Raw genomic sequence first — 25,839 nt, 5'->3', positions numbered from 1 at the left:
TGTGTCTAAGCCCAGAGGCTCCCACTGTACGGCAGGCATGTAACTAGAGATTAATCTAGCGTCAAACTTGGACTGAGAAGGATTGTATTCTACGAGAGCGTGAGGCAGTAACACATGCTATAGACATAGTTAGGCATCCCTTGTGAAAGCCGAACAACCAGACCTGGGTTCAAATACTAATTTAAATCTTTCAAATGCTTTGAGCGCTTTCTTAAGACTGTCGGGAGTGTCAGTTGGGATGGGTTTGCACTTTGGCACTTTTTTATTGGTTCCTTGCAACAGGCATAGCGGGAGTATTTCAAATGATTTACAATGGTATTTGAACCCAGGTCAGTGACACGACACTGGCCCTGTGGATGACTCAGCATGGAATTGGGCCCTTTTCAATTAAAGTTGATAACCAACACACTGAGAACTTTGTCCCTCCCTCTCTCTCTCTCTCTTGCGCGCTCTCTCTCCCGCTTTCACTTTCGCTCTCTCTCTTTCTCTCTTTCTCTCTTTCTCTCTTCCTCTCTCTCTCTCTCTTTCTCTCTCTCTTTCGCTCACTCTCTTTTGCTCTCTCTTTCGCTCCTCTCTTCATCTCTCTCTCTCTCTTCCTCTCTCTCTCTTTCGCTCTCTCTCTCTGTCTCCTCCTCTGTCTCTCTCTCTCTCTTCTCTCTCTCTCTCTCTCTCTCTCTCTCTCTTCTGTCTCTCTCTCTCTGCTCTCTCTCTCTCTCTCTCTTCCTCTCTCTCTCTTTCGCTCTCTCTCTCTGTCTCTCTCTCTCTGTCTCTCTCTCTCTGTCTCTCTTGGTTGGTGTGAGTAACAGACAACACAACAATGCCATAAAGCACACACTCTGAGAGAAGGGAAACTCTCCTAACAGTGTTGTGAACCATGTAGTTCATTATCAGACCTAGATAAATCATATTCCTATCCTATCACTGTCTGTCCCACTTGGCTCTTCTATCTTGGCCATGTCATTTATCTTCATGTGAGCTTGGTGGGGAATTTCCCAATGCAGGATACTTGTCAATAAGGCTTCTCTGCTCTTTGATTACAGTTCTGTATGTCACCATGTTTAGCGGGAAATAGTAAATAGGCAGGTAGCCTAGCGGTTAAGAGCGTTGGGCCAGTAACCGAGAGGTCGCTGCTTTGAACCAACCATGTGAAAAATCTGTTGATGTCGCTCTGGATTAGAACTTCTGCTAAACTACGTAAATGTAAATACCCTTTTGACTGCATGGTGCTGACTGAAAGAGTGCTTTGTGTGAGTGTTGTGTGTTGCGTATTGTGTGTTGTGTGACTTGATGGACATGTTTCTATGGCAACTGAGAGAGCATAATTTCTCCATCTGTTTCTATCACCAAAATTTCWATGGGGATGAACTGTTTCATCTTCTATATTCTGTTCTCTAAAATGACATCAGAGATGCTCTGCTTTCAGATCTCAGGTAAAGGGACAAAAAGAGCCCAGTGGCATTCAAAGGCTGGGGACTATAGGGGAGCCCACCACCACTGCCATATACAGTGGTTTGCGAAAGTATTCACCCCCCTTGGCATTTTTACTATTTTGTTGCCTTACAAACTGGAATTCAAATGGATTTTGTGGGGGTTTGTATCATTTGATTTACACAACATGCCTACCACTTTGAAGATGCAAAATATTTTTTATTGTGAAACAAGAACAAGAAATAAGACCAAAAAAATGAAAACTTGAGTGTGCATAACTATTCACCCCCCCCCAAAGTCAATACTTTGTAGAGCCACCTTTTGCAGCAATTACAGCTGCAAGTCTCTTGGAGTATCAATCAATCAAATTTATTTTTAAAGCCCTTACATCAGCTGATATCTCAAAGTGCTGTACAGAAACCCAGCCTAAAACCCCAAACAGCAAGCAATGTAGGTGTAGAAGCACGGTGGCTAGGAAAAACTACCTAGAAAGGCCAAAACCTAGGAAGAAAACTAGAGAGGAACCAGGCTATGAGGGGTGGCCAGTCCTCTTCTGGCTGTGCCGGGTGTAGATTATAACAGAATATGGCCAAGATGTTCAAATGTTCTTAGATGACCAGCAGCGTCAGATAATAATAATCACAGTGGTTATAGAGGGTGCAACTGATCACCACCTCAGGAGTAAATGTCAGTTGGCTTTTCAAATCCGATCATTCAGAGTATCTCTACCGCACCTGCAGGTCTGGGACAAGGTAGCACGTCCGGTGAACAGGTCAGGGTTCTATAGCCGCAAGCAGAACATTTGAAACATGTTGTTTATAGCTGTAGCCTGTAATCCTATTTTCCCTAACCTTAAACCCCTAACCTTAGCTACTAAACCTAACCACTAACCCCTATGTCAGGACCCGGTGCGAGAAACAGTCACTAATAATTGGCAGAACCCAGAAGATGAGGCAGACACAGCAGTACTAGAGATGGTGGTTTAATAAAAAATAGATATCTTCCAAAATACAAAAGAAAATCCACAAAGTGGTAAAAACAGCAAGGGAAAAAACAAACCTCAAAAGACCAATCCAAAAATACACGAGAACAAAACCAGAGAACCTCTGGAAAATCCAACAAGAGAAAAATGTTCACAAAGGCTGGGGCTGGGTGCTAACATACAAACACTGAGCAAGGAACTAAGGAACACACAGGGTTTAAATACTAACAAGGGAATGACTTACAGGTGCAAACAATAATTAGGGCAAGAAAAACAAAAGGTACAAAAAAGGTGCAAGGGGGACATCTAGTGAACAAAACCAAACAGTCCTGGCCAAAACCTGACACCCTAATCCTAATTCTAACCCTCATTCCAACCATAACCATTAACCTAACCCCTATAACTAAAATAGCCTTTTTCCTTGTGGGGACTGGCGAAATGTCCCCACTTGTCAGAATTGTCCTTGTTTTACTATCCTTGTGAGGACTTCTGGTCTCCACAAGGATAGTAAACACACACACACACCATCTTCCAGTGTCTATTTAAATTATTTAACAGGCCTCTGACCTACATAAAAGCAGACGGCTGGAAATGGAATCAATTTAATTTATTTCAACTCATTCTGGTTTTTAATGACATGACACCCTATTAAAGAGAGGCTTCCCTCTCGCTACACCTCCCTACTCTGCCTTGTCCACACACACACACACACACACACCACACACAACACACACACACACACACACACACACACACACACACACACACAACACACACACACACACACACACACACACACACACACACACACACACCACACACACACACACACACACGTTTGTTTTTTCTGTCCTTGTGAGGACCAAACAATTAATTCCCATTCAAATCCTATTTTCCCAAACCCTTAACCTAAGCCTAACCTTAACCTTAACCTTAGCTCCTAACCCTAAACCTTACCCCAAAGCCTAAAATAGCTTTTTCCTTGTTGAGGACTGGCGAAATGCCCCCACTTGTCCGAATTTTCCTTGTTTCACATCCTCACAAGGATAGTAAACACGGCACGCACACACACACGCACGCACGCACGCACGCACGCACACACACACACACACACACACAAGCAAAACATCTTCCGTGTCCATTTTCATTATTTAGCAGATAGCTGCCTCTGACCTACATAAAGCAGATGGCTGGAAATTGAATAATTTTTTTCCCATCCTTAATCTATTTCCACCCATTCTGGTTTTTAATGACACCCTATAGAAGAAAGGCTTACCTCTTGCTACATTTCCCAATCTGCCTTCCACATTAGAACAGTTAAATAGGTTTGAATATTATAAGAAGGCATCAAGGTTGTATTTGTAGTTGCTCTGTACACTGGAGTCCGTCTGAAGTTGCCTCCTCCTCCCAGATTTGATTTAAAGACTCAGGGAAGAGGGAGTTTTCAAGCCCCTCTGCTGTACAGTAAAATTACTTCCCATTGGGAATCTGGGAAAACATTGGGGAATTCTATTTAACTGACAACAAAAGACAAGGCTGCACGCTCCATAAAAACCACGACCGTCAAACACAAGCTTTATGCCAGTGCCTTGCCAGCTCCCCCACGTGCCCAAAATCCCTATCAAAACCTTCACAATGGCATCTGAACTTTAATTTAAAGTTAATTTGAAGAAATATCCCAAACACCCACTCTCTCGCACGCACGCACGCACACACACCACACAACACACACACAACACACCAACACACACACACACACACACACACACACACACACACACACACACACACACACACACACACACACACACACACACACACACACACACACACACACACAACACACCACACACAACACACACACACACACACACACACACAACTCTCATAACTCTCGTGGACTGAATTAAGCAATTTAAAGGGCCTTGCCTCAGATGTACATCTCTTCTATTGGCAGTCCATCTGATGAAATATTTAAAAGCCATATGCAGAGCGACGCTCAATGTCCCTCTGTGGACTCCCACCCAGCTTTCGTTCCACTCAGTACAGTACAGAAAACTGGCATGGCCTCAGAGCTTTGATCAATCCAATACTCACCAACCCACCAGTTAACAGACCCCACGTTTGGTCTCTCTCTCTCTGCTCGCTCGCTCCATGGCCCCTTATTGTAAGTCTATGGCTTATGATGGCCCTCCCTCCCCACGTTCAACATCAACTCTTTGTTTCGACGGGATTCTGATAAACTAATTTCAGTTTGTGTGAGTCTTGATTCTAATCTAAATACCAAAAAAATGAAATTTCAAAGCATGAAATGTGAGCCTTTGAATTATCGGGTGAGTTTTTTGGCATTGCGGCAGGTTGGGGGGTTTTGATCTGACAGGCAGCGTCTCTGCAACGTCTGTCTGTAGGCTATATGCTGATACTCTGAGTTTGTATTTATCTCCAGACCTGGGTTCAAATACTATTTGAAATTTCTCAAATACTTTGAGTGCTTGCTTTAGCCTGCCTGGAGTGCCAGGTGGGTGTGGCTCACACTCAATCAAGCCCAGCTAAAGTATTTGAAAATGATTTCAAATTGTATTTGAACCCAGGTCTGTTTTTCCCCCCAGTGTATTTCTGCTGGAACGGTGCATACACTGCGCTGGTGGGTTGCCATGGAGAGGAGACTTTTGTTCCTGTGTGGGAGACTTTGGGTGGTGAAGTACATGAGTTGTAGCTGGTGCTGCTTTAAAACCTGTGGGCTGTTTGCTGTGTGTGGCAGGCAGACCTGGGTTCAAATAGTACCTGATATCTTTCAAAGATCTTTCAGCATCAGCACAAGTCTGCTCGTGGTGCCAGAGGCAGGGTTAACACGTTTTCTGACTATTCCAATGGTTGCATTGTGCCTGTCAAGCTCAATCAAGAACTACTCAAATATTTTCAAAGATTTCAAATAATACAGTACCAGTCAAAAGTTTGGACACACCTACTCATTCAAGGGTTTTTCTATTTTCTACATTGTAGAATAATAGTGAAGACATCAAAACTATGAAAGAACACATATGGAATCATGTAGTAACCCAAAAAGTGTTAAACAAATCAAAATATATTTTATATTTTATATTCTTCAAAGTAACCACCCTTTGCCTTGATGACAGCTTTGAACACTCTTGGCATTTTCTCAACCAGCTTCACATGGAATGATTTTCCAACAGTCTTGAAGGAGTTCCCACTTATGTTGAGCACTTGTTGGCTGCTTTTCCTTCACTCTGCAGTCAAACTCATCCCTAACCATCTAAATTGGGTTGAGATTGGGTAATTGTGGGTGCCAGGTCATCTGAAGCAGCACTCAATCACTCTCCTTCTTGGTCAAATAGCCCTTACAGAGCCTGAAGGTGTGTTTTGGGTCATTGTCCTGTTGAAAAACAAATGATAGTCCCACTAAGTGCAAACCAGGTGGGATGGCGTATCGCTGCAGAATGCTGTGGTAGCCATGCTGGCTAAGTGTGCCTTGAATTCTAAATAAATCACAGAATTTGTCACCAGCAAAGCACCATCACACCTCCTCCATGCTTCACGGTGGGAACCACACATGCAGAGATCATCCGTTCACCTTCTCTGTGTCTCACAAAGACATGGCGGTTGGAACCAAAAATCTCACATTTGGACTCATCTGCCCAAAGGACAGATTTCCACCGGTCTAATGTCCATTGCTCATGTTTCTCGGCCCAAGCAAGTCTCTTCTTATTATTGGTGTCCTTTAGTAGTGGTTTCTTTGCAGCAATTTGACCATAAAGGCCTGACTAACAGTCTCCTCTTAACAGTTGATGGTGAGATGTGTCTGTTACTGGAACTCTGTGAAGCATTTATTTGGGATGSAATTTGTGAGGCTGGTAACGCTAATGAACGTATCCTCTGCAGCAGAGGTAACTGAGTCTTCCTTTCCTGTGGCGGTCCTCATCTGCTTGATGCCTTTCTCTCCCTTGAAAAATTCTATCCAGTTTTCTTTCCTCTCATGTCTTCCTCCATTTAGTTAAGTATGCTTTTAGTAGGAATATGAACTGTCTTTTAAACCTTGAAATGCAAACCTTCTATACATCTGCTGAGATAGCAGGGAAACTGTACTACTATTCTGTTCGTTGGCAGTTTAGAGATATGGGAGGTGGTAGGTATTGTTTGTCACAATTATTACATATTTATTTTTATTATTATTTTTTTTTTTTTTTATTTTTTTAGTTTTATTTTTAATTTAATGTTTTAAATTATTTTTTATGTCTTGTTTTTTTTTTTTTTTATTATGTTTATCTTTACTGATTTAAGTATGTTATGGTATTATTTGTTGTTTATTTAATTTATTATTTTTATTATCGTTGTTTTTTTTTATTATTTTTTAAATATGTTTTTTATTTTTATATTAATTTTTAATTTTTTTTATTTTTTTTTATTTTTTTGATTTTATTTATTTTTATTTTTTAATTTTTTATTTTATATTTTGTTTTATTATTTTGTAAGGTTTTTTTTTTAATATTTTTTTATTTTCTTTATTTATATTTATTTTTAATTTTTTTTTTTTTTTATTTTTATTATTATTTTTTATTTTTTTTTTTTAGTTTATTTTTTTTTGTTTAGATTTTGTATTTTTTAATTTTAAGTTTTATTTATTTATTTTTATTTTAAAAGTTTTTAATTTAAATTTTGTTTAATTTTTTTTTTATTGTTTATATTTATTTATTTTTTTTTATAAATTTATTATTAATTTTTTAAATTTTATTATATTATTTATGTTTTATTATTTGATTTTTTTTAGTTATTATTTTTGATTATTTTAAGTTGTTTTTTTTTTTTTTTTTTTTTATATTATGTTATGAGTTATTATTTTTTTATTGTTTTTTTTTTTTTTTTTGTTGTTTTATTTTTTTTTTTTTTTGTTATTTTTTTTAATTTATATTATATTTTTTAATGATTTTTTTTTTTTTTATTTTTTGTGTAAGATTAGTTTTTTTATTTATTATTTTTTTTTATTTTTTATTTATTTTTATTATTTTTTCTTTTTTTTTTTTCTTTTAATTTAAATTTTTTATTTGATTTTTATTGTTAAATTATGTTTTTTTATTTTTTTTTTTATGTATGTAATTTTTTTTTTATTTTATTGTGTATTATAATTGTATTTAGTTTTTATACTTTTATATGAATTTTATTTTTTAGATTATTATTTTTGTAATAATTTTTATTTTTAATTTTATTTTTTTATTTTTATTTTATTTATTTGATTTATTTATTTATTTATTATTTATTTTTTTTTTTTAATTTATTTGTTTTTTATTGAGTTTAATTATTTTTTTTTTTTGTGTCATTTTGTTTTTTTTTTGTCTTATTTATGTATTTTTTGTTTTTTATTTTTTTAGTTTGAATAGTTTTTATTTTTTTTATTATTTACTTTTTTGGTTTATTTTTTCAGTTTTTTTTAAATTTTTTTTTTAAATTTATATTGTAATTTTTTTTTGTATTAAATTTTTTTTTTTTGTTTTTTTATTATTTTTTTTTATTTTATTTTTATGTGATGTTAATGTTTTTATATTTTTTTTTATCCTTTTTTATTATTATCAGTAATAATTTTTTTATTATATTTTTATGTTTTTTTTTAGTTTTTTTATTTTTTTTTTTTTATTTTTTATTTGTTTTATTTTATTATATATTTATTTTATGTATTTTAATTTGTATTTTGTTATATTTTATAATTTTTTTTATTTTTTATATTTATATTATATTATATTTGATTTTATGTTTTTTTTAGTTTTTTTATTTTTTTGTTATTATTTTTAAATTTTATATTTTTGTATTTTATTTTTATTTTTTTTATGTATTTTAGTTTATGTTTTTTTTTTTTTTTAAATTTTTTTTTTTTATTATTTTATTTTTGATGTTTAATTTTTTTTTTTTTTTTTTTTTAATTAGTTTTTTTTGTTTTATTTTATTTTATTTTTATTTTTATATTTTGTTTTATATTTTGTGTTTTTGATTTTATTGAGTTTTTTATTTATTTTATATTTATTTTTTATTAGTTTTTTTAAATGTTTTATTTTTATATTTTTATAATTTTTTGTTTTTTTTATTTTGTTTTTATGTTATTATTTAATTTTTAGTATTTTATTTAAGTAATTTTTTTTTTTTTTTTGCATTGTTTGGTTTTTATGAGTTTGTTTTTTTTTTTTTTTTGTTTTTTTTTGTTATTTAACTATTTAAATTTATTGTTTTTTTATTATTAAATTTAATAATTTGTATTTATTTTTTATTATATTTTTTTTTTTTTATTTTTTTTTATTGTTGTTTATTATTAATTATGTTTTATTTAGTTTTTTTTTTGATTTTTATATTTGTTTTTTTCTTTTTTATTAGTTTGTTTATATTTTTTTGATATTATTTTTTTATTTTTTTTTGATGCTTTTTATTTTTATTTTTGTTTATATATTATTTTTTTTTTCTTTATTATTTTGTTTTTTTTTTTTTTTATTTTGTTTGTTTTTTTTATTTATATTTAATTTATTTGTATTTATTTTGATGTTAATTTTTATTTTTGTTAATTAGTATTATTTTATTTTTTTTTTTTATTTGTTTATTTTAATTTTTTTTATTTATGTTATATTTTTGATTTTTATATTTTATTTAAATATTTATAAGTGTTTTTTTAATTTTTGATTTATTATTCATTTTATTTTTTTATTTTTTTTTTTTTTTATTTTAAAGTATGTTTTTGTTGTTTTTATTTTTTTTTTTTTTTTTTTTTAAGTGTTTACTTTTTTTTTATGTTTATTTTTGTTGTTATTTAAAATTTATATTTATTTTTTTTTTTTTTTTAATTGTTTGTTTATTTTTTTTTATTATTTAATTATTATGTTTTTTTGATTTTATTGTATAGTGTTGTTTTATTTTTTAATTTTGTTTATTTTATTTTTTTAATATTTTATTTTATTTTTTTTATTTTGTTATATTTTATTTTTTATGATTTTTTTATTTATATTTTTTTTTTTTTATTTGTTTTTTAAGTTGAATTTTGATTTTTATTTTTTTTATTTATTTTTTTATTTATTTTGTTATATTTATATTTATTTTTTTTTATTTTTTATTACTTATATCTTTTTTTTATTTTTATTTTATTTTTTAAAATTATTTTAGTTTTTTTTAATTTATTTTTTTATTAATTTTTATTCTTTTATTTTTTATGTTTAATTATTATTTTTATTGTTGTTTTTATTTTTAATTATGCATTATTTTTTATTTTTTTATTTATTTTTATTTCTTTTTTAAGTTTTTGTATTTATTTATATTTTTTTTTTTATTAATTTTTTTTTATTTTATGTTTTTTATTTATTTCCTTATTTTTTTGTTTTTATTTTTTTATGTTATATTTATATTTATCTACCATAACAGTACTTAAGCATTTTACACAGAGCCAAATATAGACCCAAAACCCTTCCATCTCTTGTTCTCACTTGCTCTCTCCTGTCTCGCTCTCTCTCTGTCCTCACTCTCTCTCATGTCACTCGCTCTCTCTTCTGTCTCGCTCTCTCTCTGTCTGCGTCTCTCTCTGTCTCGCTCTCTCTCTCTCTGTCTCGCTCTCATCTCTCTGCTGTCTCGCTCTGCTCTCGTCTCTGTCTCTCTCTCTCTCTCTTCCTCTCTCTCCTCTCTCTCTGTCGCGCCTCTCTCTCTCTGTCTCGCTCTCCTCTCTCTCTGTCTGTCTCTCTCTCTCTCTCCTCTTCCCTCGCTCACTCTCTCTCTGTCTCTCTCTTCTCTCTCTGTCTCTCTCTCTTCTCGTCTCCTTCTCCTCTCTCTCTCGTCTCGTCTCTCTCTCGTCTCTCTCTCTCTGTCTCGCTTCTCTCTCTCTCTGTCTCTCTCTCTCTCTCTCTGTCTCGCTCTCTCTCTGCTTGCTCTCATCTTTGTCATCGCTTCCTCTCTCTGTTCACTTACACACACACCTTATTTTCCCATTTATTTATTTTAATGGGAGTCCTATGCACAGGTCAGGATGGCACCGTGCCTCCCTTCCACTATTTGTTATGTCTCCATATAATGAAATATCCCATGGCCAGAGGATTGTTTCACGTTCCCCAAATAAATTAAATCGTAGCAATGCCAATGTTAAAAGAAGAACAACCTACCAACATTGTTTATTGAGGATTTATGAGCTGTGGGCAGCTAGTTAAATTAGAGGAACGTGACAGCGATTAATTCTTGCCAACCATATTCATTCCTTCCACACGGTTCCATCGCGTCCCAAGTGTCTGCCCCCCCCCCCCCCCCCCCCACCCAGCTTTCCTGTAGAACGAAAACACTGGTCAAGTTAACCGCGCTTGTAACAACTTCACTTAAAGATTTCTGGATTGAATATTAAACTGCGTGTCTCTCAGTTGTCTGCCCTTCACCTAAACAAAAACACAGATGAAATTAACATCGCTTATAAGCACTTGGTATAACGACGTGGCGTAAAAGATCTCAAATATGTAATATTATACAGTGATAATTGGCATATTTCTCATTTGTCAGGTACACTCGATGGATGTTACTCTGTCCTTGTCCCCCCAACCCTTCCTTCATCCCTGTAAGTTTGCAGCACACACACCGCTCTAAAATTACCCTGTAATTACGTTCCGCTCCTCGAGCACCTCTTGCCCTGATAAGATTAGGATTCAGATGAAAAACATTGGGCTGCTTCTATGTCCTCCCACTTCCCGCCCTCAATCTCATTCTCTCAGGCGTATCTCCATATCTAAAAATATTTGTTCACTGGTTTAATATTACCTCTTTCAATCCAACTCTCAAGGCTGCCACTCATACCAGGCCACAACAGACACAGTAACCACTAGTACATCGATGAATTTGTTGTTGTCTCTCTCGGAAGAAGAAACCAGGCAGTGTTCTAGATTACATTTGTTGTTGTCTCTCTCGGAAGAAGAAACCAGGCAGTGTTCTAGATTACATTTGTTGTTGTCTCTCTCGGAAGAAGAAACCAGGCAGTGTTCTAGATTACATTTGTTGTTGTCTCTCTCGGAAGAAGAAACCAGACAGTGTTCTAGATTACATTTGTTGAAGATGATGCAGCTGAAAGAATGCCCATTGGATTCAAGGGAAAAACAGACACTGAATATTTAGAATTTAGTAGAACATGCTAACATGTTAAGAAAGGAAAATGTAACCAGGAAGCAAATATATATTTTAATGATGTCTAAACCCTTAAAGCAACAATCTCAGGACACTAAATCCCTCAAGCAACAATCTTAGTACACTAAATCCCTCAAGCAACAATCTCAGGACACAAAACCCTTCAACCACCTTTTATATTTTTTCAATTCTATCTTTTTTCCACTTTTATTTCCTCTCGTGCCCCCTGCAAGGAGACTTTGTAGCATTTCAGAGGCCCGGGCTCTGCATAAACATTGAACACAATTTCCACTGTTGGGTGTTTGATCTTTGTCCAAATAGATAATTAGCTTGAAACGCCTTTAGCATGCCACCCACAGTCTCCTTGTCACCCTCATACCAAGAGGAGATGCTGAGAAACGTGGTAACGAACCAATTCTGCCAGGCACGCTCCCCGTGTACTGGCATCAGTGACGAGAGGTCCTGGGGTTAGTTTTGTGAGCATTTTATCGGCTATAAGCTATTTATAGCCCCATATCCACCCTCAGGATATCAGCATAATTTATTAACTGTCTGACTGGCTGGGACTAAGACGGCAGGGTGGAGATACTTTGTCTAGACTCTCTGTCAGCCATACTCAACAGGTGGACCACGGTCCGGACCCAGAACGGGGTCAATAGTTGGTCCCAACAAAACAAATACAAATAATTTAGGAACTCAGTCAGGTTATGACCCTTGGTATGATCTAAACACATAATATTAAATATTAAAAAAGATATTAAAACTTAAACATTTTCTCTTCGCCCATGGCAAAATGGCTAGAATTGCAGGAAATTAGTTTTAAACAGCAAAATGTTCTCTCGGCCTACAAGAGGGATGTGAACAGGTTGAACAGCTTGGGGTCACATGGGTTGAGAGGTGGGGTTTGTGACTAYGCCGATAAATGACAATATCCATTAAGACCTTTTCCACATAGGAAATTTGTGTGACCGGACTTTTTCAAATAGTACTTGAGTACCCCTGCTCTATTTGGTGTTGTTGCTGTTGTCTTCCCAAGACAGACAATGTATGGTGCTTCTCTTCCCCTGACTCAAAGATTCACTATGGCTTTTTAGATATGATAATGCCATGAAAATGTCTGTAAGGTGGATAATGCAGCTGAGGTAGATGATGTAAGTTACAGCTCCAAATACTCCATCTACAAGTGGCTTATCATGCAAATGGGTGCAAAAGTAGTGCTTCAAATGTTACTGGCAACGATACAAGCTGTAGTGCGCACCACTGTATACCTGCTAGGATGCTTTAGAGCAGCACGTCGCTGTTTGTGTTGGATTCAAGGGAAAGACAGAGACACACTGAATATTTTGAATTTAGACAGACTTGAATTTAATAGAGCATGCATAAGCTAAGAATGGAACATTTTACCCAGGAGATAAAAAATGTTTGAAATGATGTCAAATTGACATCATAACATAGTTTAACCACTTTATGGTGATTCTGATGTCATTTGAGTGTTGTTTTGTCATTATGGAAAACGACTTCTCTTCCCTTGACCCAAAGATTCACTATGGCTTTTTACACGTCTGTGTTTGTGTTGCTAAAARAAAAGACATATAAAGACGTTTTATTGTCACATACACCAAAGACAGTAGGTGCAGTGAAAGGTGTTGTTTTACAGGGTCAGCCACAGTAGTACGGCGCCCTTGGAGCAAAGTAGGGTTAAGCGCCTTGCTCAAGGGCACATCGACTGATTTTTCATCTTGCCGGCTTGGGTATTTCGAACCAGCGACCTTTCAATTACTGGCCCAGCGCTCTAACCGCTATGTGGGTGGTGGGATGCTAGCAGGCGATTCCTAGGGCTCAGGGGGGGGAAGATAAGAAATGAGGGGAGTCTTTTATTTCAGTCGTTCCGGTGGAATGAGGGCTTTGAGTGTATATTCTGACAAGAGCACATCCCAAGTGGGGGCCTGTCTCAAAGACAAGGTGAGTGAGGTATAATCAGAGAAACAGAGGAAAGGAAAAGAGAGCCAGGAGGGACTAGAAAAAGGAGGTCAGACGGAAAAGACTAAACTGAAAAAATGAAAATGCTGTTGGAGTTTTGAGGCTTTTATGCTAAGTGACTTGCCTCGTTTATCGCATTTCTCCCTCTCGTTCTCACCCACCTCAAGACAAAGTAGACATGTTGCCAAGTAGAAAGACAAAGTAGACATGTTGCCAAGTGGAAAGCTCTTGATTACAGTGTGCAGCGTTCCACAGATAGCGCAGACATATGCTGCTGTTTTACTGTAGCTTTATATATTGGCAGGAGCTTTGGCAAATATCTGTCGCTGAGCAAACGTGTTAGTATAAAGTAATGTCATTTCCCACTTTATTTTTTGCATACAATATAGCTCAGTATTTGTATTATTTATTTTATAAAGTCTTCTCTTCTCATCTTTATCAAGGTTGCCAATAATAATCGCCCCCATTGTATCTGGGAGAGTTTCACAGTGGTGGGCTGCTCTTTACCAGATTGCTGTTGGGGGAGAGAAAGAGGGGAGAAAAGAGGAGAGATGTTTATTTCAAGTAATTGGAGTGAATTAAGGGACAAAACACAGAAGGGGCACAGACAATACTTTTTATTGAATATCTTTTCTAGGTAATTGTCTTTCGTGTCTTCCATTTTTCTCTATCCCTCCTGTTCTGTAATTGATCTTCCCCTTCTCCCCTTTCTATCTCCCTCCCCTCTCTGTCTCTCACTCTTCCTTTTTCTATCTCCCTCCCCCTCTGTCTCTCACTCTTCCTTTTTCTATCTCTCCCCTCTCATGTCTCTCACTCTTCCTCTTTTCTATCCTCTCTCCCCTCTTCCTCTTTCTATCTCTCTCCCCTCTCTGTCTCTCACTCTCCTCTTCTATCCTCTCCCTCTCTCTCACTCTCCTTTTTTCTATGCTCTCCCTCTGTCTCTCACTCTTCCTTTTTCTACCCCTCCCTCTCGTCTCTCACTCTTCTTTTCTATCTCCTCCCCTCTCTGTCTCTCACTCTTCCTCTTTCTATCTCTCTCCCCTCTCTGTCTCACTCTTCCATTTCTATCTCTCTTCCCCTCTCTTCTCTCACTCTTCCTCTTTCTATCTCCCTCCCCTCTCTGTCTATTCCTCTTTCTATCTCTCTCCCCTCTCTGTCTCCTCTTCTTCCTCTTTCTATCTCCCTCCCCTCTCTGTCTCTCACTCTTCCTCTTCTATCTCTCTCCCATCTCTGTCTCTCTCTTCCTCTTTCTATTCTCCCTCCCCTCTCTGTCTCTCTCTCTCTCTTCCCTTTCTATCTCTCCCCTCTCTGTCCCTCTCTTCCTCTTTCTATCTCCCTCCCCCTCTGTCTCTCTCTCTTCCTCTTTCTATCTCTCTCCCTCTCTGTCTCTCTCTCTTCCTCTTTCTATCTCCCTCCCCTCTCGTCTCTCACTCTACCCTCTCTCTCCCCTCTCTGTCTCTCACTCTTCCTCTTTCTATCCCCTCCCCTCTCTGTCTCTCACTCTTCCTCTTTCTATCTCCTCCCTCTCTGTCTCTTCACTCTCCTTTTTATATCTCTCTCCCTCTGTCTCTCACTCTTCCTTTTCTATCTCCCTCCCCTCTGTCTCTCACTCTTCCTCCTTCTATCTCCCTCCCCTCTCTGTCTCTCCTCTTTCTATCTCCCCTCCCCTCTCTGTCTCTCCTCTTTCTATCTCCCTCCCCTCTCTTGTCTCCCTCTTCCTCTTTATATCCCCTCCCCTCTCTGTCTCTCTCTCTTCCTCTTCTATCTTCCTCCCCTCTCTGTCTCTCACTCTCCTCTTTCTATCTCCCTCCCCTCTCTGTCTCTCACTCTTCTTCTTCTATCTCCCTCCCCTCTCTGTCTCTCCCTTCCTCTTTCATCTCCCTCCCCTCTATGTCTCTCACTCTTCCGCTTTCACTCCCTCCCCTCTGTCTGTCATTCTTCATCTTTCTATCTCCCTCCCCTCTCTTCCTCTTTCTATCTCCCTCCCCTCTCTGTCTATCACTCTTTCTATCTCCTTCCCCTCCTGTCTCTCTCTCTTCCTCTTTCTATCTCCCTCCCCTATCTGTCTCACTCTCCTCTTTCTGCTATCTCCTCCCCCTCTCCTCTTCCTCTTCCTCTTTCTATCTCCTTCCCCTCTCTCTCCCTCTTCCTCTTTCTATCTCCCTCCCCTCTCTGTCTCTCACTCTTCTCTTTCTATCTCCCTCCCCCTCTCTGTCTCTCACTCTTCCTCTTTCTATCTCCCTCCCTCTCTGTCTCACTCTTCCTCTTTCTATCTCCCTCCCCTCTCTGTCTTCCTCTTCCTCTTCTATCTCCCTCCCTGTCTCTCTCTCCCTCTTCCTATCTCCCTCCCCTCTCTGTCTCACTCTTCCTCTTTCTATCTCTCTCCTCCCCCTCTCGTCTCACTCTTCCTCTTTCTATCTCTCTCCCTCCCCTCTAGTGCTCACTCTTCCTCTTTCTATCTCCCTCCCCCCTCTGTCTCTCTCACTCTTCTTCTTTCTATCTCTCTCCCTCTGTCTCTCCACTCTTCCTCTTTCTTATCTCCCCTCCCTCTGTCTTTCACTCTTCCCTGTTCTATCTCTCCTCCTGTATTCCCCCTCTTTCTCCTCTTTCTATCTCTCTCCCTGTCCCCCCTCCCCATCTAGTCCCTCTCCCCTCTTCTCTGGTGAACATGTTTTTCATCAGAAGGCCAGGTAATTGAATGAGCTGCTCTGCTGTCACTCGCCCTGTCGCCCTGTCATTCCCATCAGCGACGGGGGGGCGAGGGACGGGGGTGGTGTGGTGAGAGGGCTGGGGGTGGTGTGGTGAGGGCTGGGGGTGGTGTGGTGAGGGACGGGGGTGGGTCGGTGAGGGCTGGGGTGGTGTGGTGAGAGGGGACGGGGTGTGTGTGAGGGGCTGGGGGTGGTATGGTGAGGGGACGGGGGTGTAGAGCAGGGGCCAAGCTTGTCACACCACCAGCACCCCCCTCCTTGTAATCAAAATGAACATTCGCCTCCCTGTGCAGTGGCCCCATGGGAGACCTTATTTCGGGGCTATCGCCTCTCTCCCTCCTCCATCCCTTCCATTTCTCCACTTCGCTCCCCGCCTTCTCTTTCCATCATGCCCATGACCGATCTTTCTGTTGTGAAAGAGTAGGCAGCTGAGTAGACCTGTGGCACAGGTAAAATTGCAAAGAGCTCCTCTCCTGTGTTATACCTATGTCCCTGCAAAAGACCACCAATTATGATTTTTTGTCGTTGTTTCGTCTGATTTCCAACGTTCCGGGACTACTTTGAGTGGAGCCCTTTTCTAGACAAGGTCAGGTGATTGGGGAAGCGGTGTCTGAGTTATCGAGATCAAAGAAATGAATACTTTTATCGCTCTTACTCAGTGCTGTGGGTGACGTACTGAAGGTTATCGTACAGAAAGTTCTACAGTGCAGAAGTATGTAACTGTTGATTCATTACACGGCAGGTTGACAAAGATAGTGCCCGACAGTAGTTTGAAAAAGATACTGGCTACAGCATCCATATAAGGAAGGCCTTCAGTTGTCAGTCATGTTCATGTGACATTAATGTTTATGTAGTGTGCACCTCATTATTTTATTCAAAGTTTTTGTCAAAAGAGACCTATATTGTGACACCTTCGAGTGATGTATAGTTGACGTTTTTGACAAATGTGTTCTTGACATAGACATGCAGCTAACTCACACAGTGATTAATTACGCAATAAAAGCAAATAGCAGCTTATAATTCAAACGTCTATCCCCTACCTTAATACACCCTAAACCAAGACCTACACTCATCTTGACTAGCCATACCTTAACAGTAACACAGACTCCTAGAGGTGAGGTGATGCATGTGAGTTGTGATGAGCTCACATTATAGCCTTTCTATAAACAGTATATCCCAAGCACAAACCTGAAGGAAGCTTGGTCTCGATGGTCCTTTCCGGATCTGGCTATTATTACCAATGACATGTCGCCATGGCAACAACTTATCCACAGGAGTGAGGGGTCATGGACGTGGCAACACTTCCTCAGACTACCTGTCACTAGGCACTACCCAGGAAAGGCCCGCTACTCTTGGGATGTGAAGAGGGAGGACTGGCCTGAATAGATCAAATGTTGTATATATCATAGACAGTTAGTGTAGCTAGTAACCTGCCGTGTCTTTGAAAACCAGGCCAGATCACAATGTTCTGGCATTGATCTTCTGAGTGTCCGGACTTGAATAATATTGCTTTAGTGCGTAGGTGGTTTTTAATCTACAGGTCAAACTAAACACACTCAAACCAAAATGAAATTGCTTTACTTGTTGTATTCAGACCTGTTCACATCAGTCTCGGTGTGAAAAACCATGACAAGTTTGCTAACAAAACCGCAACGTTGCCCCAAATGATGACTGTTATCTGGGGAAACTAATTTAAAAAGATTAAGATATTTAGATGGAATGAAGAGCATGCACTGTATTTTCAAAAGGCAAATAAAATGTTGAAAAATATCATTACACAATAAAGAAAGCGCTTTCAATAACTGTTTTACTCTCCTGAGATGTACAGTGCCTTTAGAAACTATTGACTTTTTCCAAACTTTGTTGTGCTACAGCCTGAATTTAAAATTGATCAAATTTAGATTTTGTGTCACTGGCCTACACATAATACCCCATAATGTCAAAGTGGAATTATGTTTTTAGAAATGTTTACAAATTAATTAAAAATGAAAAGCTGAAATGTCTTGAGTCAATAAGTATTCAACCACTTTGCTACGCCAAGCCTAAATAAGCTCAGGACTTAAAATGTGCTTAACATGTCACATAATAAGTTGCATGGACTCACTCTGTGTGCAATAATAGTGTTTAACATTATTTTTGAATAACTACTTCATCTCTGTACCCCACACATACAATTATCTGTAAGGTCCCTCAGTAGAGCAGTGAATTTCAAACACAGATTCAACCACAAAGACCAGGGAGGTTTTCCGATGCCTCGCAAAGAAGGCCACCTACAGTATTGGTAGATACAGGCGTCCTTACTAACTCAGTTGCCGGAGAGGAAGGAARCCGCTCAGGGATTTCACCATGAGGCCAATGGTGACTTTAAAACAGTTACAGAGTTTAATGGCTGTGATAGGAGAAAACTGAGGATGGATCAACAACATTGCAGTTACTCCACAATACTAACCTAAATGACAGAGTGAAAAGAATGAAGCCTGTACAGAATACAAATATTCCAAAACATGCATCCTGTTTGCAAAAAGGCACTAAAGTAAAAGTGCAAAAAATCTGGCAAAGAAATCAACTTCATGTCCTGATTACAAAGCGTTATGTTTGGGGCAAATCCAACGCAACACATCACTGAGTAGCACTCTTCATATTTTCAAGCATGGTGGTGGCTGCATCATACTATGTGTATGCTAGTCATCGGCAAGGACTAGGGAGTTTTTTAGGATAAAAATAAATAGAATTGAGCTAAGCACAGGCGAAATCCAAGATGAAAACCTGGTTCAGTCTGCTTTCCAACAGACACTGGGAGACAAATTCACCTTTCAGCCAAATAGGTAAAATATACACTGGATTTACTTACCAAGATGACATTGAATGTTCCTGAATAGCCTAGTTACAGTTTTTACTTAMAATCTATGGCAAGAGTTGAAAATGTCTTTCTAGCAAGGATTAACTTCCAACTTGACATAGCCTGAAGAATTTTTTAAAGAATAATTTGCAAATATTGTACATTCCAGGTGTACAAAGCTCTTAGAGATTTACCCAGAAAGACTCACAGCTGTAATCGCTGCTAAAGGTGATTCTAAACATGTATTTACTCAAATGGTTGAATACTTATGGAACCAAGATATAATAATGTTACATTTTTYATGATCATTWAAAAAAAAAAAGAATCTTCCCTTTGACATGACAGAGTATTTTGTGTAGATCGTTGACAAAAAAATGACAATTAAATCCATTTTAATCCCATCTTGTAACATAACAAAATGTGTAATAAGTCAAGGGGTGTGAATAATTCTGAAGGCACTGTATAGTATGTTTAAGATCAAAGTCTAGTTTTGTATATTATTTTTGATGAATCCTGTTAGCTACTTTAAAATTGAGATATTCTATTGATAACATTTCAAAATGTGTTTATTCATTGGTCATAGATATTGGATGCCTATTTGTAATGAATGATTTCTCTTCTTCAACTGGCTCTAGTCTTTTCATAGAGGACTGAGGGACATGGCACCATAAACTGAGAATCAAAAGCAAAWCCCAGACAAAGACATATATCATCTTTGGATTCTCACTTCTGAAATTAGGTTTGTTTTGTTACAAAAGTTTAGTTGCTAATTGTTGACCTCAAACGTTGGCTTGAGTGATGCCTGTATGGTTCATACACATTTCTGGACAATATTCTGTCCATGTACAGTAAGGCACCCCTTTTGGCTCAACAGAAGCACCAGAGGCAAAGGTTATGTATAGCCTCGAACTTGGTATTCTCCCACTGTTTAGATGATTGATGGATGGTCAGACAAGAATCAAACCTTACAATCTGTTTCATGTATTAGTTAATGGGCCTGTATTGATTGTGTTGGAGATGATCTAGTCTACAATCAAGTTCTGGATTATAATGGTTGCAATAGTTCTGTCATGTAAGGACAGGGAATAGTGTAAATGAACTGGTATTATACAACAGTGACAGTCAGGGGTCCCACCAACGTGCTGTAGCCCAGCTATTTTAACTAAGTACCTGCTGACAGGGTGGGGAAACCCCACTGTAAAGCTGTGGAGGATGAATAAAATACATAACATTCATCTACACAGCAGGTTTAGCTGTGTGTGTGTGTGTGTGCTGTCTCTTATACACATCTAGATGTGTATAAGAGACAGGTGCGTGGAGACTGCTGGAAACACACACTTCCACACACACACACACACACACACACACACTGGCGACTAGAAATGCACTTCACACACTATGACGTTCCTGAGTCATTCCACCTCAAAAAGTACAAGACACCCACCATCTCAGATTGTTTGGAAATCGTTTCTGTAGTTAGAAACAGGTGAGATTAGAATTCCTGAAACATTATTTTGTTGAAATATTATTTGATCTCTGAGAAATTAAGCTAATTGATTGCTGCCAAATTGGCAATTTTTAATTAATAGGATTAATATAATCTTCAATAAATATAGTACATAACATCCGAATAGTTCTTCCTAACAATGAGTAAGACATGATGATCCAATAAAATTATACTTTATTTTTATTTTTTAAACAACCAGTATACAGTATCAGTTATTGTATGTCTGACAAGTAGTATGGAGCTGCTGCTTGGAATATTGTTTCTTCATCTTTTGTAATGTATTCTCTGGGAATCTGGTGATGGTTTTCTTCCCCTGTTCAGAGAAATAAGCCATTAAAGTCCCTTGCATTCTTTACCATAAATGGGTGTGAAAGTACCAAGTTTTAACCACTAGATGCCGCTGTTCCTGCTACTGCCACCACACCCTTTTATCCATTTTGCTGGTCTCTTGTGTTAACTAAATGGAACACAACATTTTCTTTACAACTTTGGGTAGAAAACAAATAGCTTTTCCTCATGATTAAAATAAATCGTGTGGTCAACTGTGTGGTCAAGCCAGTCCTCCATGAAAGCAATTCAGTTTGTTCTTCTCCTAGCAACCTAATGCTTCAACTCCTTGAATAGTCAAAAAATGGTGGGACTTTTACCAATAAAGACCATTAGAGACCATAACATTGAAACCATTAGAACTGCTGGAGCCTAATGGTTTGCCTGTTCGCCAATCGCCAGGAATGGTATAACTAATCCAGACCTTTTTTTAAAGGGAATAAACCACAAACAGAGGGGCCGTTTCCTGTACACAAATTAAGTGTCTACGACGTGGACAAACTGAATTGCTTTCATGGAGGACTTTAATTGTGAGAATGATCACACAATTTATTTTAATCATGAGCAAAAGCAATTGGTTTTCTACCCAAAGTTGCAAAGAAAAGTTGGAAGAAATCTATCACCAGATTCACAGGGAATACATTACAAAGGTTGAAGAAACAATACTCCAAGCTGCAGCTCCATACTACTTGTCAGACATACAGAACTGATATTTTTGGGGGGGATTCCTCATGTCTTACTCATTGTTAGGAAGAATTATAGTCCAAAATGGATGTTTGGTMATGTATTTATGGAAGATAATATGAATCCTATCAAAATGGCCAATTTGGGTGCAATCAAATTATATCTCAACAAAATTATGTTTCAGAAATGCTAATCTTATCGGTTTCTATCTACAGAAACGATTTCAGAACAATCTGAGATGGTTGGTGACATGGCTTGCTAAAAAGACATGACGTATTGACTTCACTCATATTGATCATCTCTATTACCTGCTGTGCTGCAGTTCCACAATATATCCCTGAGATGAAACCAGGGCCGCAACTTTCTGTGTGTGTGTGTGTGTGTGTGTGTGTGTGTGCGGGTTTGTACTTATATGTGCGTACGTGTGTGTTTAACAGAACCAAGGGTGTTAGGGTGTCTTTCCTGACAGCAACAAAATCTGAGTGTGCCCTTGTGAAGTAATCAGGCTGTCACAGTGGCTTAGCAGAGAATACAGAAGACCTGGAATGCTGGGTAGAGAAGTTTCAAGGGCTTTGTAAGCATTGTGGACAGCCTTGTAAAGAGGCTGTCAACCCGACAGGTGTGTGTGTGTTGCAAGGTTGTTTACGACAACACCCTTAGATCTCACAGCAAGCATGTTAATCATCCTATCTCTTAGAGGATGTATAATGCAATGTCAAGTGGATGGAGCAAATCATTCAATTACATGATGGATTTGACCGTCTGTCAACTTGTTCGGATTCTGAATGTTGTGTCAACAATTGTTGCAGATTCATACCAATATAAATATCAATCAATCAATCAAATATATTTATAAAGCCTTTTTTACATCAGCAGATGTCACAAAGGGCTATACAGAAACCCAGCCTAAAACCCCAAACAGCAAGCAATGAAGATGTAGAAGCACGGTGGCTAGGAAAAACTCCCTAGAAAGACAGGAACCTAGAAAGAAACCTAGAGAGGAACCAGGTTATGAGGGGTGGCTGTGCCGGGTGGAGATTATAAGAGTACATGGCCATTAAGGCCAGATTGTTCTTCAAGATGTTCAAACGTTCATAGATGACCAGCAGGGTCAAATAATAATCACAGTGGTTGTAGAGTGTGCCAGAGGTCAGTACCTCAGGAGTAAATCTCAGTTGGCTTTTCATAGCCAAGCATTCAAAGGTTGAGACAGCAGGTGCGGTAGAGAGAGAGAGAGTCGAAAACAGCAGGTCCGGAACAAGGTAACATGTCTGGTGAACAGGTCAGGGTTCCATAGCCGCAGGCAGAACTATTGAAACTGGAGCAGCAGCACGACCAGGTGGACTGGGGACAGCCATGAGTCATCAGGTCAGGTAGTCCTGAGACATGCTCCTAGGGCTCAGGTCCTCTGGGAGGGGAGGGAGAGAGAGAGAGAGAGAGAGAATTAGAGGGATCATATTTAAATTCACCCAGGACACCAGATAAGACACGAGAATTACACGAGATATAACAGACTGACCCTAGCCCCCCGGCACATAGACTATTGCTGCATAGATACTGGAGGCTGAGAAGGGGGGGTCGGGGGACACTGTGGCCCCGTCCGACGAGGGATAACAGCCAACTTACTACCCTAAGACAAGGCTGAGTATAGCCCACGAAGATCTCCTCCACCGCACGAGCCAGAGGGGGCGCAGAACCGGACAGGAAGATCACGTCAGTGACTCAACACACTCAAGTGACACACCTCCTAGGGACAGCATGGAAGAGCACTAGTAAGCCAGTGACTCAGTCCACGCAATACTGTCAGAGGCAGAGAATCCCAATGGAGAGAGGGGAGCCGGCCAGGCAGAGACAGCAAGGGCGGTTCGTYGATCAAGTGCCTTGCCGTTCACCTTCGCACCCCTGGGCCCAACTACACTCAATCATAGGACCTACTGAAGAGATGAGCCTTCAGTTTGCTTTGAAATTTTAGGGACAATAAGGAGGCCTGCGTCTTGTGACCGTAGCATACGTGTAGGTATGTATGGCAGGATCAACTCAGAGCGATAGGTAGGAGCAAGCCCATGTAATGCTTTGTAGGTTAGCAGTAAAACCTTAAAATCAGCCCTAGCCTTTACAGGAAGCCAGAGGCTAGTAATGGAGTAATATGATAAAATTGTTTGGTTCTAGTCAAGGTTCTAGCAGCTGTGTTTAGCACTAACTGAAGTGTATTTACTGCTTTATCCGGGTAGCCGGAGAGTAGAGCATTGCAATAGTCTAATCTAGAAGTGAGAAAAGTATGAGTTAGTTTTTCTTGCATCGTTTTTCGACAAAAGGTTTCTGATATTTGCAATGTTACGAAAATGGAAAAAAACTGTCCTTGAAATATTCTTGATATATTTGTCAAAAGAGAGATCAGGGTCCAAAGTAAAGCAGAGGTCCTTCGCAGTTTTATTTGAGACAACTGAACAACTTTCAAGATTAATTGTCATATCCAACAGCAGATCTCATTGTTTCTTGGGACCTAGAACTAGCATCTGTTCTCTCTGAGTTTAAAAGTAAAACATTTGCCACCATCCACTTCCTTATGTCTGAAACACAGGCTTCCAGGGTAGGCAATTTTTGGGCTTTACCATGTTTCATCGAAATGTACAGCTGTGTGCCATCCGCATAGCAGTGAAAGTTGACATTGTGTTTCCGGATGACATCACCAAGAGGTAAAATATATAGTGAAAACAATAGTGGTCCTAAAACAGAACCTTGAGGRACAAACCATCCACGGAGACAAACTGATATCTTGCAGAGCCTTGGTCTGGCGCCATTAAAAGGTCAAACATTGTGAATTGTTTTTCTATATAAATGATCTTCTTGTGAAGAGAAACCTGATGCTTCTATCCTCTCTCTGTCGTTGACAAACGTCTAATGAAACTATTCCCAAACCATGGCTCACAACAAATTGATCAATAGCGGTACCAGAAATGTAAAAGCTGCCCCCTTGTTAAATAGGGATTCCCCTCTTAACACCAGCCCGTCCAGCCTCCATTTTTCAATCTAATGTCATTATAATTACCCTGATCACCTCATACATCATTTGATAGAAACTCCGATAGGCCCTAAAAATATTTGGTCTGCTTGGATTGAATGGTAACCCCTCATCTATTTTCTATGGTTGCGTCCCATATTGCACCCTATTCCCTATGTATGGGCTCTGGTAAAAAAGTAGCGCACTATATAGGGAATAAGGTGCCATTTGGGATGCAGAACATGTGTGGAGGAGGAGAAGAATCTCCCTGGACTGCCCCGGTCTGTTTATATGAAAGATAATTTAGTCATCCCAAAATCTGATCTGAGGTCAGGCCTCTTCCACTGGGTGTATTATGTGGTGTGCTAATGTGGAGTGATGGGCTGTTTTCTGACCTGTTGATTTGGAGTCTGAAGGTGCGGTAGTAAAGGTATCAGGATTGACCATTTAGACCACAACTGTTAACATGAGGTGAGCTATGGTGTGTTTCCATATCTATTTCACTCAAGGTCTCGACCTTCCATACCATGTACACATGCTTGCGTACAGAGTGGCACACTAATAGATCCATTCCACATGCATTACAATAGCTAGTTATGTACACAAATCACCCACACAGGACCCGAAACCAATACTTATAATTGTTTTGTATTTCTTTCTTTCCTCTCCCTGAACTGTCTCTCTCTCCAGTGGGATCCCAGGGAAGAAGTGTGGGAACATCATATTCACCGCTGAGGAACTGAGTAACTGCAGGGTCAGTAAAACACACGTTGTTTAGTTTATCTCTGGTTATCACACACACACACACACACATTTTGTTCTCAGTGGTGTAAAGTACTTAAGAAGTACTTAAGTAAAAATACTTTAAAGTACTACTTAAGCTGTTTTTTAGGGTATCTGTATATTACTTTACTATTTATATTTTTGATACTTTTACTTCACTACATTCCTAAAGAAAATAATGTACTTTTTACTCCATACATTTTTCTTGACACCAAAAAAGAATGCTTTGAATGCTTAGCAGGACAGGAAAATGGTCCAATTCACTCACTTATCAAGAGAACATCCCTGGTCATCCTACTGCCTCTGATCTGGCAGACTCACTAAACACACATGCTTCGTTTGTAAATTATGTCTGAGTGTTGGTGTGCCACTGGCTATCCGTACATTAAAATAACGTGAAAATGGTGCCTTCTGATTTGCTTAATGTAAGGAATATGAAACGATTTATAATTGTACTTTTACTTT

The 25,839-nt window shown here is 38.3% G+C and overlaps 1 protein-coding gene across 1 annotated transcript in view; it reads left to right on the top strand.

Annotated features, from left to right (window-relative positions):
* LOC111970753 (copine-9-like) overlaps window positions 1–25,839 on the top strand; it is a 75,584-nt gene that overhangs the window by 241 nt on the left and 49,504 nt on the right. Inside the window, exon 2 of the mRNA XM_023997513.2 lies at window positions 25,282–25,345. Within this exon, the coding sequence (XP_023853281.2) occupies window positions 25,282–25,345 (64 nt within the window). The remainder of the gene's footprint in view (window positions 1–25,281; window positions 25,346–25,839) is intronic.

This window comes from Salvelinus sp. IW2-2015, linkage group LG11 (assembly GCF_002910315.2).
Source record: "Salvelinus sp. IW2-2015 linkage group LG11, ASM291031v2, whole genome shotgun sequence".
Taxonomy (NCBI): Eukaryota; Metazoa; Chordata; class Actinopteri; order Salmoniformes; family Salmonidae; genus Salvelinus; species Salvelinus sp. IW2-2015.
The sequence above is the reverse complement of the archived record's forward strand: the minus strand, read 5'-3'. Positions and strand labels throughout refer to the sequence as shown.